The sequence below is a fragment of the Pygocentrus nattereri genome, chromosome 18 (assembly GCF_015220715.1).
Source record: "Pygocentrus nattereri isolate fPygNat1 chromosome 18, fPygNat1.pri, whole genome shotgun sequence".
NCBI lineage: Eukaryota > Metazoa > Chordata > Actinopteri > Characiformes > Serrasalmidae > Pygocentrus > Pygocentrus nattereri.
The window spans coordinates 4,931,410-4,951,698 of record NC_051228.1 but is presented as its reverse complement, the minus strand read 5'-3'; the positions used below and the strand labels follow the sequence as shown (position 1 = coordinate 4,951,698).

The 20,289-nt window shown below is 39.6% G+C and overlaps 1 protein-coding gene across 9 annotated transcripts in view; it reads left to right on the top strand.

Annotated features, from left to right (window-relative positions):
• gramd1ba (GRAM domain containing 1Ba) overlaps positions 1-12,059 on the top strand; it is a 182,206-nt gene extending 170,147 nt beyond the window's left edge. For 7 of the 9 annotated variants that reach the window (XM_037546947.1, XM_037546942.1, XM_037546945.1 and 4 more), the window contains 4 exons: positions 1,333-1,344; positions 1,507-1,614; positions 2,401-2,521; positions 4,170-12,059. In XM_037546947.1, coding sequence (XP_037402844.1) covers positions 1,333-1,344; positions 1,507-1,614; positions 2,401-2,521; positions 4,170-4,259 — 331 coding nt within the window. In that variant the 3' untranslated portion in view covers positions 4,260-12,059. The remainder of the gene's footprint in view (positions 1-1,332; positions 1,345-1,506; positions 1,615-2,400; positions 2,522-4,169) is intronic. The other 2 variants (XM_037546944.1, XM_037546946.1) reach the window with 1 other exon arrangement.
• The last annotated feature ends 8,230 nt before the right edge of the window (positions 12,060-20,289 follow it).

Sequence of the window (20,289 nt, the reverse complement as noted above, 5' to 3'; positions counted from 1 at the left end):
TGCAGTGTGTGTAGTTTTACAGTCTGATGGTAATAATTGTGGAGTGATTTTAATCCAGTATGAATCTGCAGCGTGTAGTTTTACAGGCTGACGTTAATAATTGTGGAGCGATTTTAATCCAGTATGAATCTGCAGTGTGTAGTTTTATGGTCTGACGGTAATAATTGTGGAGAGATTTTAATCCAGTATGAATCCTCAGTGTGTAGTTTTATGGTCTGACTGTAATAATTGTGGAGCGATTTTAATCCAGTATGAATCTGCAGTGTGTGTAGTTTTAGTCTGACTGTAATAATTGTGGAGAGATTTTAATCCAGTATGAATCTGCAGTGTGTAGTTTTACAGTCTGACGGTAATAATTGTGGAGTGATTTTAATCCAGTATGAATCTGCAGCGTGTAGTTTTACAGTCTGACTGTAATAATTGTGGAGTGATTTTAATCCAGTATGAATCTGCAGCGTGTAGTTTTACAGTCTGACTGTAATAATTGTGGAGTGATTTTAATCCAGTATGAATCTGCAGCGTGTGTAGTTTTACAGTCTGACTGTAATAATTGTGGAGTGATTTTAATCCAGTATGAATCTGCAGCGTGTGTAGTTTTACAGTCTGACTGTAATAATTGTGGAGTGAACGGCCTGCAGTGATTGGCCTCTTCCAATCAAACTCACTGTAATGGAATAATAAAACCTGGTATTAGACTGTGTTAAGTGTATTTAAAGACAGTGCTCTGGATCTCCAAGATAGAGTACAGAGTGCACCTCTGGCTTGGGCTTGTCATATTTGTACGCAGCTGTCTGTGTGAAGCATCATTGTCACTGACCACACTGGTCTCATTTCAGTCTCTCTCTAGTGTGTCTCGAGACGACATTCAGCAGTTTCACTTTTGCATTTCACAAAGCATGATTCTTAAGTAAACTGAGCCCGATGGGTTACGGACCATCCAGTTGGAACCGAGCGCCACCTCTGATTACATTCCCTATTTTCAGTGCACCTCAACTTATTGATTGGGCCATCTGGCCCACAGATTGGGGCGCTTTACCTCTCAAAGTTTCAGATTCTTTGTCTTAAGCAAAACTAAGACTGTCCACTAGGAATGTCTTTTACCCCTTGTCCCACAGGACAGGCTATCTGGCTAACCGAGAAATCCTGCCTTTTGTGACCTAAAGCCTTGTGTAGAGGGAACTGATATTCACTCGGTTCTGCATCTGTTCTCATCACCTCTCAAATACAACAATCCCTTAGTCATTTATAAGTGGTGATAAAAACATCTCCGTCTTTGTTCTTCCTTGGTTTCATATGTCTCTTTCTCTTTCCTGTCTTCATTGCATCCTGTAGGATCTGTGTAAGGTACCTAATCATTTTATATGGATGTTGCTATGCTAATGCACTACCACTAGATGTCAGCAAAGCCTAGCATATCGTAAAGCCAGGCCTGAGTTTTATGCAGCGCTGAGAAGGTGAGAAGGTGACTGGTGCTTTCTTTTTTTTGTTGTCCTCTGCTGTCGGCAGCCTGGTGTTGCTGGTTCTTCTGAACATGATGCTGTTCTATAAGCTGTGGATGCTGGAGTACACCACTCAGAGCTTAGCGTCACTGCAGGGCCTGAGACCCGGAGAGAGGTATGAACACAGGAAAGCAGTCCAGAAAAGCATTAGTGCGTAGTTGTCGCACATGTTAAATGCATAAATATGTAGTCAAGCACCCTTAAAGCACACTGTATATGCATTTCCTCCTCTCTACCTCATCCTACATATGACCATATAATTATAGCAGATAGTGGTGTATGTTCAAACTTATCTCATGCACTTAACATTCCAACAATTTTTCAAAATTTCTAAGATATAAAGAGTCACTCAGAGTGGTTTGGTGGGAAATGCTTTGTTCTAGAGAAACAAACTGAGTCAGAATTGTTCACAGTGGTGGTGATAGGAACCAGACGTCCACCTCTAAAAGCTCCCTCACCGAAACTTCACATGAAATGGTCATGAATTCACTGCCTGACACATTGTTTTAGGGTAGTTTTGTGATAAAATCTTGGCTTTGGCTTTGAGTTTCCCCCCAAAGAAAGCTTATTATTTTCGGATTTATCACTTCCATCATCAACATTACATATAAAAACTCAGATGTGTGTAGGTTTACCGGTGATTTTGGATAGTAAATCAAATGGCTGTATTTGTGTTGACTCCTGGTTCCTATCACCACCACTGTAAAGAAATCCGAGTGTTTCTCTACAATGAATCATCTCACACCAAACCACTCTGAATGACTCTCAAGGACTTGAATTATGCAGACATTTTGAAAAATTGGTGGAATTCCCCTTAAAACGAGTTAATTAACATGAACATTTTATACTGTTCAGTCTGTAATATCACCAATATAACAAACAGCTCATGTGTGTTTTCTAGTAAACCTCCACAAACCCAAATGGAATGGGCTCAGCTTTTGGAGTCACAGCAGCGTTACCATGACGACGAGCTGGAGAAGTGGCGGGAGATTATCAGGTCGTCGGTGGTTTTATTAGATGAGGTAAAAGCAGTACGATAACTCTTCACCCACCCCCGCCCTCCTACCTCGATTTTAAATGACTACCCTTTGATCAGGGCATTGTGTGAAAATGTAAGTCCATCCTCCTGTCCTTTTGGATGAAGTGGTTGGTGGCGGGGTCATGCCACCGATCCTTTGCTTTTAAATTCTTCAACAATTGCTTCTCCAGCATTCTGATGGTGATGGGCTGACTTGGGCTACATTCACACAGCAAGTAAAAGTGGCCCAAATCTGATTTTCTCACCAAATCTGATTTTTGGCGGCACGGTCGTGTGGTGGGTAGCGCTGTTGCCTCACAGCGAGGAGGGCCTAGGTCCGATTCCCTGGCCAGGCGACCACGGTCCTTTCTGTGTGGAGTTTCCTCCCACAGTCCAAAGACATGCAGTCAGGCCAATTGGACTTGCTAAATTGCCCCTGGGTGTGAGTGACTGTGTATGTCTGTCTGTCCAGGGTGTATCCTGCCTTCCGCCCGAGGACAGCTGGGATAGGCTCCAGCACCCCTGCGACCCTGAGGGAGAAGCGGCTTAGAAAATGTGTGTATGTGTGTGTGTGTGTGTGTGTGTGTGTTCACAATATCTTTTCAATGTGACGTGCAGTCGACATCAGTCTGAACGGATTAGCTGACATATCACTGCATTTGGTCTCTTCTAATTTTTTTGGACAGACACTTCAGCTTAAATGTTTATGAGTCTCAGCAGCATGAAATTTATCGAGTGTCGAGTTGGTCTGAAAAGATCGGATTTGGGTCCCTTTCACTTGCTGTGTAAACGTAGCCTTGGATAAACTTCCTAGATCACGAAATCCATCTTTGGCCCAAGACCCCGTTTCCGTGCCCAACAGCAAGCAGTCCCAGCAGCAGAGCTTTTGCTCTTTGGTCGTTCCTGCCATCCAGGGTTATCGTGGTGTAATTGCTGGAGTTGAAATGCCTCTCAACAACCTTTCTGCACCAAATTAAGCTCTGGTGTAGGTCATCCTTTGCCGATTAACTCCAACTTTTCAGTAAACCTTAATCTACATTTACATTCATGGCATTTGGCTGACGCTCTTATCCAGAGCGACTTACAATTTGATCATTTTACACAGGCAGGCCAAGGCAGTGTTAGGAGTCTTGCCCAAGGACTCTTATTGGTATAGTGTAGTGTTGGGTGTTTGCCCTGGTGGGGGATTGAACCCCAGTCTACAGTGTAGAAGGCAGAGGTGTTACCCACTACACTAAACAACCACCTAGAAATCTAGAATCTAGAAAATCTAGAAATTGAATAGGCAGGTTTGAAGGATATATTTGCTTAGATTTGTATTTGTTTAAATGTCAATGTGAAAATATGATCTGATAAATGAGTTCTTCTCAGTTTTTAAATATTATCTTTAGAGTACCATAGGCCTATGGAGGGCATAGAGGGCCATGACGGTTCCCCTCTGGGCAAACGAAAAAAGTTTATATTATGTATGTAAATCACAACATTCCTGCAGTTGGCATCGAAAATCACTCACTGGTAAAAAAAACCATGACAGTTTTCTCTTTTTTCTAATTAAAATGCCTGGTGCTTCCGTTGTGTTTCAGGAGTGACCAGTATTTTTTTCCTTTTTTTGCATGTTTTCTCCGCTGGTCACACATTCGCATGCTTTACAGATGAGAGACTCTTTAATGAACCTCCAGAAGGGAATCGGGATACGAGAGTACGGCTCCAAAGCTGAGGAGAAAAGGAGCCGCTACCACTGAGGCGGTGTTTAAGGCCGAATGGACACCTCGTGCAATATGAAGCGGAGCGCCCGTGTCCGGGCTGAGCTGGACTGGACTCGGCTGGACTGTCTTCCTCGCTCCTCCCCTCTGTAACTTTCAAAGAGGGCCAGCTAAACAAGAAGGTGAAAAAAAAACAATGAACTGCATGCAGTTTGACCCTCACGTGACTACGAACTTATGATTTATAATAATCCTGCTCAGCCAGAGCCAAAAACACCAAACAAAAAAAACAAAATCCAACAGTGACTCCTGGTTCATTCAGCCCCTCTGAAGGGCTCGAATGGGGGTTATACGCACAGAGCCACGTCCCAGCCGCAGTATCCTTTTTTTTTTAAACGTTTCAGAATCTGGGACCAGGTTAAAATACCAACCTATAATCTTTAAGTGTTACTTGGGAAACGTGCACATTTACCGATGCGAATAAGAGAATGTGGAATCGAAGTATATTATGAAAAACACACCTGAAGATATATAATTTATATGTAGAGCTATATTTGTTGCCAGAGCTAATTTTTATGAGGCTTCCATGGAAAATTGGGGCTGGAACCCTGATAGCTTGTGCCATGGTGCTAATTATGCATATACGTTCATGTTACGGTTGTTTGTTTTCCGTCTGTGTAGAGTAGAACCTTTTTTTTTTTTGCCCGTAAATGCGAAAGGCCAATAGTTCTTGAGGTAGAGCATGTCCTTATCTTTTTCAAATAAGTCTTGCAGGGTCTTATGTGGTCTTGTAAGAACAATATCTAGGGAAAACCATGGACGAAAGGTGGGTTGGCTTACATCAGGGGGCGATGGTAAGCAAGTAAGCCCACCGTTAGGGCATGGATGTACTGTAAGTTAGCATGATGGAAATTTGTACCCCCCCAAAAAAACTCCAGTTAAGCACGTAGATGGGAGTTGCAAATCGCTGTTGTTGGGACAAAACCTTCCCGACATTCTTCCCGACAGTATCTCCACTTTTGCCATTTTTCAGTTTTTGATATCATTTGAAAATACCCGTTACCCTTGATATTGTGTGTAAATTACATGATTAATGGACTCAAAGAAACAGCCTAAAATTACGTGGAAAAAAGTCTGGTTCCATTGACTTACATCAAAAGTAAAGTTAGTTTTTTCCTTCTCCTGTAAAGTTGTCATTTTGGAGATGCGAGGATTTGTTCCCACAGCAGCGATAAGCAGAAAACATATTACACACGGAAAATTAAATATTCCCACTTGCTAGTGAAAAACTCTTCATTTGGCCAACAGTGGCGCTTCTTTAGCTAGCCTGTTTTGCTTGTGTTACTGCTTGAACGCTGGACGTTAAAAGAGCATGGACTATTGGAGTTTTAGAGGGGGTGCACCCTCTGCCTCCAATCCAGCGCCAAAGGCTTGTCGAGTTGTCCCTGGATGTTCTCTCATTACAAGATGACGTCTAGCCCTGCAAGACTACCTCAAACGGAGAGTCTTTCAGATTCCTTCCTCGTGCTGTACTGTATTTCATTTTGCACAGGCAGAGGATCAGTAGGACCGTTTTATTGTAGTATTGTGTTCTTACATCTTGCCTCTGGACTACTCACGATTTTGTGTTGCCAAGTTTGCTTTTATTTTAGTGGCATTCCATTTTTGTTAAACCATGTGGTGTTATGTCAGCGTGTCTTTAACAAAGCCCTGCTGGAAGCCTATCGATTGTGAAGTGATCATGAGGTTTCGACTGTTCCCACAGCTGCCGTAGCAGCTGTTAGTCGGAGCCGGTGACTGAGAAAGTGTTTAACTGTGATCCAGCAGTAGCAGCATCTTTATTTTTCTCGATCTATTTGGATGTAGATGTCTGGAAGTGGTGAGCTGCAAAGGAGTGATGCAGCTGGACCAATAGAAAGACGTAACTGTGAAGACAAAGCTATAAATGCTTGACGTTTAGGTCAAAAGGGTAGAAATGGAGAGCTTGTAGTATGGAGACACTCACTGGCCCCTTTACATTCAGTGGCCTTTATCCAGCAAAGTTGCCTACAGACAAATCTGGTGGTGAAATGAGCTGAAAAATCATCAGTTTCATCAAAACATTTCATAGCCTGAAAAAATGCTTGACTTGTGGTTAGCCCGCCCAAACTATTATCAATATAATCTGTAATACCAACAATAAGAATAAAAATAGGAAAATAACAATAAAACTAATCATTTGTGCATATGGCAATCCATTACATGCACATCGGTATAAACACACAACTATTCCATGTTCCATTTAAAGGCATATTACACTGTGCTTTGCTTTATAATACTGACTCCGCCTACAAAATAAACAATACAAAACACTGAAGCATGTTATACACTGCAATAATACAACATTTAAATGTTATTTTGGCAAAATGGACACGCTACACATTCATTCCACAGTCTGAAAAAATGAAGATGTTTAGTTTATCTCACATTTTATTCTCTCCAGTCATCGTAATTTCAACTCTATAAAGTTTGGTCAGTAGGGGGAGCAGTGCGCTCACTTCAAACTCCACCTAAAAGCACAGCCATTGTCTAACAAGCCTCTAAATGCTGTTTTATTGGCTCTCAACCAAACATCTGCATGAATTAGGGCGTGCTTCATGTAAATGAGATGTAAATGAGGTGCTGCTAGGCTGGCACTTGATTTCACGCACTGAGGCTGGTTCATCATGGTTGTTTCCAAGTTGTATGAATGCTTCATGACTCAGATGCAGAGCAGTCCGTATGTCATTATAGGCCATCAGATCTGCGCTCTCATGCAACTTCGATGAAAAAGGGCCATTGTCCATTTGATCAGGACCACTTACTACCATGTAGGTCAATGTTGTTGTTTTTCAAGATTGTAGTCCATCTGCTGCTCTGCTTTATTAGCCCTCTTTATCCCACTAATCCATGGTTAGGACCACCTTTAAGCTGGTATTATTCAAGAGTTTTGCTTGAGGCATTTAATTGCTTTTATAGAAGAAGTCTGGTTTGAGAAACTAGTTATTTCAAATGATCCACCCACACAACTAATTTCTGGTCCTGTGGGGTTCCTAATCTTTGGTGAGTGAAACACGTTATGCAGCTTACACAGTCTGTAATTGTAGAATTTCAAAGTACACCTATATGGTAAGTGGACCTGATAAAATGGACAGTAAAGTGGCCAGTGAGTGAACAAACCTGGTTGTCCATTTCCAGTGTTGTAAAACACAGAAGCTTTAATGGTTAAAAATTAACGAAATGAATACCAGTTTTCAGTGAGCTTTGAAACCTTTTTAACTGCTGTATGGTCAGTTGCATCAGAGCATTTTAGTGTCCAATCAAAAGACATGGCCAGTCTGCCTTTTCCCAAACTTTGTAGATACCTCTAGAACCTGAACGACCGTTGCTCAGCCATTATTAACCATTTCTTTTTACACTCCATTTATTTGTTCAGCTTTTTGGATGGAGCCAGTTAATGACACCACCGTCTGGTCAGGATTCCAGGACCTTTGTAGTATTGCTGGGCAGTTTTAGTCTTGATCTTGTTCCTAGCTTTTAAGACCGTGTGGTGTCTCAACTTTGTTTGTCAGGGACTCGGTTCATAGCCTTATTAATGCACTCGGCAAACTATGGCTTTCAACCATTTGACAACTTTCAACCATTTCGTGACTTTCGATTTTCAGTGGAAAATAATGAGGGCTCACACAGATTGTCTGCTGTTGCATCATTATCTTGGAAAATGGAACAAAAAAAGCAGTGCCTGCACGGTAGCAGATGGCATGAGGAGAATGAGACGGTTGCTTTCCTCCCCATTCTTTTCATCATGCTTTTCCCCTCAAGGAACGAGTGGAGCAACTGCAACAGACCACAAGGGTTCAGCTTAATGCTTATCTCTATGCCCAAGCTATGTGATTTAGAAGACATCACATCTGTTGCAATAACTTCAGGCCAGTTTGTACTTCTCACTGCAAAATCCCATCTTTGAAACCAATATGCAGTTATATTAATGGGCTGTTCTTGCTTCTGTGGAGGGGAATGATAATAGTTCTCCAGCCATCATTCCTAAACTACTGTCCCACACATCCGTCTTGTACCCATTCCATGACGTATGCATGCCAAGTGTGAATGTATTTTGTAGATCCAGGACTAGCCTTAATGAGAACCTGCTACATCTGGAACTTACGGGATGATGACAGATGTATATGTGACTGGTTTCTTGGACATGGGTTAAACCTAATTCTAGACTGAATTGCAATGCCAGTAGTGTTTAACCAGTAAAGAGAACCCAGGGGTGGAAAATAAATGAGTTCTTGTACTTTGTTAATGTACTGAAGTATTATTTTGAAAGATATTCAAGTGTCATTGGAATTGAAATCTTCTTAATCTCACTCAATCACATTTCTGAGAGGAAAAAAAAAACTTTACATTTCTTACATTTCCTTTTATTCATTTCTTTATGAATCTCAAAGTCTAAGACACAAGCAAGCATCAACATATACTTAGACCTATAAATCTCACAGGCCAGAAGCGTTCCCATGCGTTTGAACTGTTTTCCAAATTCATACAACTGTAAAATTAAACTGTCCACATATGCGCCCATTTATGTTTGTCCAAGTTACAGGTACCACCCATTAGTAGCCACTAGTGGCCTCACTAATCTGCATGAATTAGGGCGTGCTTCATGTAAATGAGATGTAAATGAGGTGCTGCTAGGCTGGCACTTGATTTCACGCACTGAGGCTTGTTCACCGTTTGCGCTCAAACCTCTGCTTGTTTCCAAGTCGTATGAATGTTTGGCGATTCAGATGCAGAGCAGTCCGTACGTCATTAAAGGCCATCAAACCTGCGCTCTTTTATATGCAACTTTGGTTTAAAAAAGGGCCATTATCCATTTGATCAGGACCACTTAATACCACATAGGTGAACTTTGTTGTTCTTCAATTACAGATTGTACAGATCTATCTGCTGCTCTGCTTTATTAGCCCCTTCTTACCCCATTCATCAATAGCTAGGACCATCACTGGGCTGGTATCATTCAAGAGTTTTGCTTGAGGCATTGAATTGCTTTTATAGAAGAAGTCTGGTTTGCGAAACTAGTTATTTCAAATGATCCACCCACACAACTAATTTCTGGTCCTGTGGGGTTCCTAATCTTTGGTGAGTGAAACACAGTATGCAGCTTACACAGTCTGTAATTGTAGAATTTCAAAGTACACCTATATGGTAAGTGGACCTGATAAAATGGACAGTAAAGTGGCCAGTGAGTGAACAAACCTGGTTGTCCATTTCCAGTGTTGTAAAACACAGAAGCTTTAATGGTTAAAAATGAACGAAATGAAGACCAGTTTTCAGTGAGCTTTGAAACCTTTTTAACTGCTGTATGGTCAGTTGCATCAGAGCATTTTAGGGTCCAATCAAAAGACATGGCCAGTCTTTTCCCTCACTTCGTTGATACCTCTAGAACCTGAACGACCGTTGCTCATCCATTATTAACCATTTCTTTTTACACTCCATTTATATGTTCAGCTTCTTGGACACAGCCTCACTAGTCTGGGTTGCGTTGTATGTGATTAGCTTGTGTCCAGCATCAAAGCTGTTTGTCACTTTTATATACTTAAGTGTGTTTAAATGTAAATGGGCAATAAAAAATAATGATCATCTACCAAGATACACATTAGCATTATGATCCCACTTCACTTACGAAGCGAAGTATATGAGCATTGAAGAGTTTTATTTGTGTGTGTCAGTGGCGTAGTCAGCATTTGATTTTAGAGGGGGGCTTTTGTTACAGTTTAAGGGGGTCAGCTAGCAAGTTGTAAGGCCCAGAGACAAGGCTAGAGTGCAGATGACAACCACCAGCCAGACAGCTTAATTATAGCTAAAGTGCTAAAGCTGTTTTTGAATAATAAACGCAGCACATGGTTGTTTACCTCACATTTAACTGGCTAGTGTTAGTTACTGTAACAGTTGACAGGCTAATCAAGCAGAGCCCTACCTTTTACAGCACTAGCTGTGGATATATAGGTCATATGACTGGAGATTGCCGTGTCCTTGTCACTTTTTTCCCAGCATTAAACTTTTTCTTGACCATGGTCAGCTATGGTACATGCTGGCTAGGTAAGGAGCCTATAGGACATAGCTCAGCATCTCATCATCAGTAAAAACAGTGCTAGCTATGAGTGTGTTTACATGCCCTTAATAATCTGATAACTGCAGAAAATCAGATTTTGGCAGTTATCCGATCAACGTGTCTACATGCACCTTTGTAATCAGATACTGGGGAAACTCTGGGTCTGCATGAGTCAGGCAGTAATCAGATTTCTGCTTTGGAACTGGGCAATAAACTCACAGAAGACGATGTGACGTAAAAACTTCTTGCAGTGGCTTTTTTTAAAAAATATATATATATATTGTTACTTTACCTGAAAATGTGAACATCCTTATATTTAAATCATTTCATCAAGCGTGTGTTTCGCTGTGTCTCCCGGTGACGCTGCTCACATATTTATGGTGCCGCTGACTGTTTTGCACATGTGCAGACTCAGAATTCCGAAAGAAATCAGAGTAAGAGTTCACATGCACTGAGAAATCTGATTACCGAGCTAAAATCCAGCCTCTTTATCGGATTTCTTAATCGGATTTCTAGACCTTACTCCAAACTAAGAAACCAGTGTGCCGTTTACATGAGCATTTGAATAATCTAATTATTGCAGAAGTCTGATTATGATCAGATTATTAAGTGCATGTCAACGTGTTCTCAATGTGTTTACACAGATCTGTCCATGCCTAAGAATGCAAAAAAACAAGTTGCCCGTGACAACCTTACATCGTAATGTTTTCTGTAATATCTCTTTACTTTTTCCACCTGTGAAAAAACCAAACAAAAACATTTTAGCCTTGGCTTAGGCTTAATCTAGGTCTGGGAAACCAATGATGTTAAGCTTGTGGAAGCCACAGTGTCTCAGCTCCATTCTGTGTAACTCGCCACAAACCTGGCAGATGTTATATTTTCTTTGATTATATTAGTGAAGGAATTCGATGGAACAGGTACAGTGTCTTCGGTCTTCAGAATCCAGCTGTTAGGCTCTTTTTCAGTGGTTTGCATGGTTCTTTCCAAACAGTCTTATTACTGTAAGGGGTCTTTGCATGGTTGTTTTCTATGGCCATGACTGTTATGGTCAAAGACCCAATGGTCACCATGGTTTCTGAAATTGTACACAAAAACGCAATTTTAATATACATAAAATGCAGTTTTAAGATCTGTCAGCATGGGTCAGTATTGAAAATAAGTAAATAAACAAACAGGCCATCATTCACCACTCAGTTTATTAATAATAGGAAAGCGTACAGGTTTTTTTATTCTATTTATGAATGCCAAAATACGATGGTATTATTTATTAACCCATAAACCAAATACATTTAACCTTCTTTCCTGGAACTGATCGGAAATAAACCGGAACTTACAGCGACTATTCACGGCAGATGAAAATAAGGCCTCCATTGTATTCACCTCCTTTATCCCAGCCTGAAGGACTACATACGAAACAAAGTATTGTGGCATTGTATTGAAAATGTACGTGCATAAAATACCTTTTTTAAGATTATTATTTTAATCTCCATATATCAAACTGAAATATTTATACATATATTGTATGTATATGTTGTGTATAGTTCCTGTGTATACTCGAAGGATACCTGTGCGCGCTGGACGCAAGCCGGGAGTCCTCCAAAACAAAACAAAACAAAAAAATACTTTCAGAAGAAAAAAAAAACCTAAAGATGAAATGATTTATGTGATCTACGAAAGGGCGGAATGAATAAAGGTATTTAAAAGCCGTTGCTCTGCTGTTTGTGACTCAGTTCATTGTCCATCTCCAAGTCTTGATTGCAATAAAAGCAGCAAGAAAGCATCAGTAAGCAGATGACTCAGCAAGAGGCAGGCTGAACACTGAGCATCCAAAGACTCTACAGCAGCACTGTCCTGCCTAAGGGCTACTCTGATGTGCTTCTGATCTATAAACAGCAATGAAGAAGGTCAAAAAGCAATGGAGTCAAGTCAAGGTTTATTTATATAGCAGTTTTTACAGAGCATCTTTACAGAAAATCCAGGTTTGAGACACAAACTATTCGTGTGGTTTCAGGATGAGCCTTAAATAAAACCTGCTGCATCTCAAACTTCCAGGATGATGACAAATCCTAATGGGGCTGTGTTCTTGCCATTAATTCTAGTTCTAGACTAAATTGCAATGCCAGTAGTGTTTATGCACTGCTCTCCATGCACTGTTCTTGAGCTGATCTGAAGGCCACATGAAGTTTGGAGGTCTGTAGTGATGGACTCTGCAGAAAGTCGGTGACCTCTGCGCACTATGCCCCTCAGCATCCGCTGACCCCACTCTGTCGTTTTACGTGGCCGACCACTTTGTGGCTGAGTTGCTGTCGTTCCCAATCGCTTCCACTTTGTTATAATCCCACTGACAGTGGACTTTGGAATATTTAGTAGTGAGGAAATTTCACGACTGGACTTGCTGCACAGGTGGCATCCGATCACGGTACCACGCTGGAATTCACTGAGCTCCTGAGAGCGACCCATTCTTTCACTAATGTCTGTAGAAGCAGTCTGCAGGACTAGGGGCTCGGCTTTATACACCTGTGGCCACGGAAGTGAGTGGAACACCTGAATTCAATGATTTGGATGGCAATACAGTGTATATCAATATCACTACTGGTTTTCACCAGAGTAACATGCTTTTGCTTCTTGCCTGACACGTGACATTTTTCTCATCTGTCAGAAACGCCTGTTAGGGATGGTTAAGTGTGAATAGTGCAGTGGACTCTTAACTCTGGGCCAGAGTAGTATGAGATATAACAGTAGTGGTCAGGCACAAATAAGGCCGGACAAACTTTTCCACCTTCAAAGCACTCTGCATGATCAAGGGGTTCTTTGCATTGTGAAAGGGGTTTTCAGATTGATGGAGAATGTACTGTAAATGGTTCTATATAGAACCTTTTTTAAAGGGGCTCTATGTAGCAGCAAAAAGGGTTCTTCTATTACTTGTAACAATAGAACCCTTTCTATGTGGAATTATCTACAACACATTCTTCATCAATCTGAAGAGCCCTTTCAGGATGCGAAGAACCTTTTAATTATGCAAAGAGTTTATGGTTCTATATAGAACCATTTCCTTTACAAAAGAACCCTTACCATCTTTTAAAGTATGTATAGGAAAAAGGCTCATTAGTATATTGGTATGTTGTTGTAATAAATACAGTTATTACATATACAGTTATTACCTTACTGTGTATGCAATGATTTGCAAGTTTCTATTGCTGAGGTTTATTAACAGATTTACATAAAAGTCACTGCTAATGAAGTCAATAAAGAGCTTCAACTGTTATGATGCTGCATTTGAATTGTAAATAGCTGTTTAATGGCACATTCCTCATGTAATATATCCTCATCACTACTGCTTTTGACCAGAGTAACATGCTTTTCCCTCTTGCCTGACACATGACATAACGCCTGTTAGGGATGGACAAGCGTTCATGGACTCCAACTCTGGGCCAGAGTTTTTTTTTTTTTCAGGTATGACTATGGATAGAGGCCTTTCAGGAATGACTAGTGTCATGAAGCCTTTCAGGTATGACTACTGTTAGAAGCCTTTCAGGTACAACTACTGGTAGAAGCCTTTCCTGTATGATTACTGTTAAAGGCCTTTCAGATATGACTACTGTCATGAAGTTTTTCAGGTATGACTACAGATAGAGGCCTTTCAGGAATGACTAGTGTCATGAAGCCTTTCAGGTATGACTACTGTTAGATGCCTTTTAAGTATGACTACTGTTAGAAGCCTATTGATTATCATTGCTGTTAGAATCCTATGATAAATACTTTTAGAAGCCTTTTAGGTAAGCGTACTGTTAGAAGCCTGTCATTAAGCCTGTCCTCAGTACTACTAGAAGCCTGTCATGACTACAGTCAAAAGACAATCATGAAAACTGTTAGAAGCCCATTTTAAACATATCATGACCATTTTTAAAAGCCTTTTAGCTCTCTTTTCTGTTAGAAGCCTATCGTGAAATCTATTTGAACAATATTAAAATGTTTTAAAGTGTCAAAAAGTGTCAGTGTAAGAATTGTAAGTGTTAAAACACAGAAAATCATTAATTGTTTTGTCATTTTTGGTTAACAAACTCAGCATCTCAGTATACCTAATAGCAGATCTAATACAGCAGATGTATGTCTTTTCAAAGGTTTTATAATAATTTTATAATAATAATTAAATAGCTGTTTAATGGCACATTCCTCATGTAATATATCCTCATCACTGCTGCTTTTCACCAGAGTAACATGCTTTTCCCTCTTGCCTGACACATGACATAACGCCTGTTAGGGATGGACAAGCGTGAATAGTGCAGTGGACTCCAACTCTGGGCCAGAGTAGTATGAGATATAACAGTAGTGGTCAGGCCCAAACAAGGCTGGACAAACTTTTCCACTTTGTCTGAGTCATTCACTCTCAGCAAATTCAGAAAGGCAAAGTCGTCTGGGGGGTAAGAGCCCCTGATAGCTCTCACTAGACCGTTTATGATGAAATGTAAACCTGAGGGTGCTGTTAGCACCTTTTGTTCTGCAGGTCAGTCACAGAAGCTATTCTCAAAAGTAAGGAGGTCATTAAAGGTGTGAACCAAACAGATTGATGAAACAGCGCCTCCTCAGCTCCCAAAAGGCAGTGCCATGTTTTGATGGCTGATGAAATGTTTGACATCATTGCTGTCATATTGCATTTGGAAAGGCCTTTGATTCACCTGTATGGATGAATCCATGAAGCCGTCAACCGTGCAGACTTTACTATACATTTGCCTGGTTTATCCAACCATACCTAAACATGATATCTATGAAAAAGAACCTATAAAGTCCTAATACCTGACTATTGGTCTTAGACAGACATCATTGTTGTCATATTAGGTTATAGAAAGGCCTTTGATTCAACTATTTGTATGGATTCACAAAGCAGTCAATTCAGTAGACTCTCTATACATTTCTGTCGTTTAACAGGCCATATTTAAACATGACAACTATGGACATGCCTCCAAAAAACTAACAATGTCTTCTGATTAGTCTCCGATAAACAGCACAGTCCAAACAATGAATAATCACGAACAGATTAGATATGCACATGTGTCAGATGTTGTCATTCAGTTTTGGTAAGCAGATAGAAGACATTGTAGAAGAAATAGAAGATAGAAGAAATACCAAAATAGAAGCTGCAGCCTAACAAGAAGTCTATCATCAATACTACTACAAGCATATCAGTCATAACTGCTGTTAGTGGTACAGTGGTTAGTGGTGCTGTTAGCAGACTGTCAGTCATGACTACTTTTACAAGCTTACCATGATTATTGTAAGAACCATATCATTACTGCCTTAAGATGCCTATCATGAAGCTTATTTAACTGAATATATCTAATTTTAGAAGCTGATCTCTACAGTTAGAAGCCAATCATGAAGCCTGTCATTACTATTTTGGAAGTGTATCAATCATGACTACTGTTAGAAACCTACCGTACCTACTATCAAGCTTATCAGATGTCAGTCTGTTTTCATAAGCATGAGAGAAATCAGTTTAATAATAAAAAAGAAACATGAAAACAGAAGCCCAAGCCTAACATTAATCCTAACATATGTACTGTTATAAGCCTGTGTTTCATGACTACTGTTAGAGGCCAATCATGTAACCTGTCATGACTCTACTGTCAGAAACCATCATCAATACTGTAATAAACCTGTCATGAAGCTTATAATCACTACTGTTACAAGCACATCAGTCATAACTTACTAAGCAATCTGTTAGAGGTTTATCAGTTAATATTAGTAGTACGTGAAGCTTTTCATGACTGCTCTTAAAAGCCTATCATGTAACCTATCATGACTATTGTCAGAGACCTATCATCAATACTGTTAGAGGCTCATCATGAAGCCTATCATAACTACTGTCACAACTATTCTTAGCAACTTGTCATTAAGCCTTTCAGGTAAGACTAGTGTTAGAAGCCTTTTAGGTATGAAAACTGTTAGAAGCCTTTCAGGTATGATTACTGTCATGAAGCCTTTCCGGTATGACTACTGTCATGAAGCCGTTCAGGTATGAAGATTGTGAGAAGCCTTTTAGGTATGATTACTGTTACAAGCCTATTGATTATCATTGCTGTTAGAAGTCTTATGCATGAGTACTGTCATGAAGCCTTTTAGGTAAGACTACTGTTAGAAGCCTTTCAGGTATGACTACTGTCATGACAACTTTCAGGTACAACTACTGGTAGAAGCCTTTCCTGTATGATTACTGTTAAAGGCCTTTCTGGTATGATTACTGTTAGAAGCCTTTCAGGTATGACTATGGATAGAGGCCTTTCAGGAATGACTAGTGTCATGAAGCCTTTCATGTATGACTACTGTTAGAAGCCTTTCAGGTACAACTACTGGTAGAAGCCTTTCCTGTATGATTACTGTTAAAGGCCTTTCAGGTATGACTACTGTCATGAAGCCTTTAAGGTATGACGACTGTTAGAGTCATTTCAGGTATGACTACTGTCATGAAGTTTTTCAGGTATGACTACGGATAGAGGCCTTTCAGGAATGACTAGTGTCATGAAGCCTTTCAGGTATGACTACTGTTAGATGCCTTTTAGGTATGACTACTGTTAGAAGCCTATTGATTATCATTGCTGTTAGAATCCTATGATAAATACTTTTAGAAGCCTTTTAGGTAAGCGTACTGTTAGAAGCCTGTCATTAAGCCTGTCCTCAGTACTACTAGAAGCCTGTCATGACTACAGTTAAAAGACAATCATGAAAACTGTTAGAAGCCCATTTTAAACATATCATGACCATTTTTAAAAGCCTTTTAGCTCTCTTTTCTGTTAGAAACCTATCGTGAAATCTATTTGAACAATATTAAAATGTTTTAAAGTGTCAAAAAGTGTCAGTGTAAGAATTGTAAGTGTTAAAACACAGAAAATCATTAATTGTTTTGTCATTCTTGGTTAACAAACTCAGCATCTCAGTATACCTAATAGCAGATCTAATACAGCAGATGTATGTCTTTTCAAAGGTTTTATAATAATTTTATAATAATAATTAAATAGCTGTTTAATGGCACATTCCTCATGTAATATATCCTCATCACTACTGCTTTTCACCAGAGTAACATGCTTTTCCCTCTTGCCTGACACATGACATAACGCCTGTTAGGGATGGACAAGCGTGAATAGTGCAGTGGACTCCAACTCTGGGCCAGAGTAGTATGAGATATAACAGTAGTGGTCAGGCCCAAACAAGGCTGGACAAACTTTTCCACTTTGTCTGAGTCATTCACTCTCAGCAAATTCAGAAAGGCAAAGTCGTCTTGGGGGTAAGAGCCCCTGATAGCTCTCACTAGCCCGTTTATGATGAAATGTAAACCTGAGGGTGCTGTTAGCACCTTTTGTTCTGCAGGTCAGTCACAGAAGCTATTCTCAAAAGTAAGGAGGTCATTAAAGGTGTGAACCAAACAGATTGATGAAACAGCGCCTCCTCAGCTCCCAAAAGGCAGTGCCATGTTTTGATGGCTGATGAAATGTTTGACATCATTGCTGTCATATTGCATTTGGAAAGGCCTTTGATTCACCTGTATGGATGAATCCATGAAGCAGTCAACCGTGCAGACTTTACTATACATTTGCCTGGTTTATCCAACCATACCTAAACATGATATCTATGAAAAAGAACCTATAAAGTCCTAATACCTGACTATTGGTCTTAGACAGACATCATTGTTGTCATATTAGGTTATAGAAAGGCCTTTGATTCAACTATTTGTATGGATTCACAAAGCAGTCAATTCAGTAGACTCTCTATACATTTCTGTCGTTTAACAGGCCATATTTAAACATGACAACTATGGACATGCCTCCAAAAAACTAACAATGTCTTCTGATTAGTCTCTGATAAACAGCACAGTCCAAACAATGAATAATCACGAACAGATTAGATATGCACATGTGTCAGATGTTGTCATTCAGTTTTGGTAAGCAGATAGAAGACATTGTAGAAGAAATAGAAGATAGAAGAAATACCAAAATAGAAGCTGCAGCCTAACAAGAAGTCTATCATCAATACTACTACAAGCATATCAGTCATAACTGCTGTTAGTGGTACAGTGGTTAGTGGTGCTGTTAGCAGACTGTCAGTCATGACTACTTTTACACGCTTACCATGATTATTGTAAGAACCATATCATTACTGCCTTAAGATGCCTATCATGAAGCTTATTTAACTGAATATAACTAATTTTAGAAGCTGATCTCTACAGTTAGAAGCCAATCATGAAGCCTGTCATTACTATTTTGGAAGTGTATCAATCATGACTACTGTTAGAAACCTACCGTACCTACTATCAAGCTTATCAGATGTCAGTCTGTTTTCATAAGCATGAGAGAAATCAGTTTAATAATAAAAAAGAAACATGAAAACAGAAGCCCAAGCCTAACATTAATCCTAACATATGTACTGTTATAAGCCTGTGTTTCATGACTACTGTTAGAGGCCAATCATGTAACCTGTCATGACTCTACTGTCAGAAACCATCATCAATACTGTAATAAACCTGTCATGAAGCTTATAATCACTACTGTTACAAGCACATCAGTCATAACTTACTAAGCAATCTGTTAGAGGTTTATCAGTTAATATTAGTAGTACGTGAAGCTTTTCATGACTGCTCTTAAAAGCCTATCATGTAACCTATCATGACTATTGTCAGAGACCTATCATCAATACTGTTAGAGGCTCATCATGAAGCCTATCATAACTACTGTCACTACTATTCTTAGCAACTTGTCATTAAGCCTTTCAGGTAAGACTAGTGTTAGAAGCCTTTTAGGTATGAAAACTGTTAGAAGCCTTTCAGGTATAATTACTGTCATGAAGCCTTTCCGGTATGACTACTGTCATGAAGCCGTTCAGGTATGAAGATTGTGAGAAGCCTTTTAGGTATGATTACTGTTACAAGCCTATTGATTATCATTGCTGTTAGAAGTCTTATGCATGAGTACTGTCATGAAGCCTTTTAGGTAAGACTACTGTTAGAAGCCTTTCAGGTATGACTACTGTCATGACAACTTTCAGGTACAACTACTGGTAGAAGCCTTTCCTGTATGATTACTGTTAAAGGCCTTTCTGGTATGATTACTGTTAGAAGCCTTTCAGGTATGACTATGGATAGAGGCCTTTCAGGAATGACTAGTGTCATGAAGCCTTTCAGGTATGACTACTGTTAGAAGCCTTTCAGGTACAACTACTGGTAGAAGCCTTTCCTGTATGATTACTGTTAAAGGCCTTTCAGGTATGACTACTGTCATGAAGCCTTTAAGGTATGACGACTGTTAGAGTCATTTCAGGTATGACTACTGTCATGAAGTTTTTCAGGTATGACTACGGATAGAGGCCTTTCAGGAATGACTAGTGTCATGAAGCCTTTCAGGTATGACTACTGTTAGATGCCTTTTAGGTATGACTACTGTTAGAAGCCTATTGATTATCATTGCTGTTAGAATCCTATGATAAATACTTTTAGAAGCCTTTTAGGTAAGCGTACTGTTAGAAGCCTGTCATTAAGCCTGTCCTCAGTACTACTAGAAGCCTGTCATGACTACAGTTAAAAGACAATCATGAAAACTGTTAGAAGCCCATTTTAAACATATCATGACCATTTTTAAAAGCCTTTTAGCTCTCTTTTCTGTTAGAAACCTATCGTGAAATCTATTTGAACAATATTAAAATGTTTTAAAGTGTCAAAAAGTGTCAGTGTAAGAATTGTAAGTGTTAAAACACAGAAAATCATTAATTGTTTTGTCATTCTTGGTTAACAAACTCAGCATCTCAGTATACCTAATAGCAGATCTAATACAGCAGATGTATGTCTTTTCAAAGGTTTTATAATAATTTTATAATAATAATTAAATAGCTGTTTAATGGCACATTCCTCATGTAATATATCCTCATCACTACTGCTTTTCACCAGAGTAACATGCT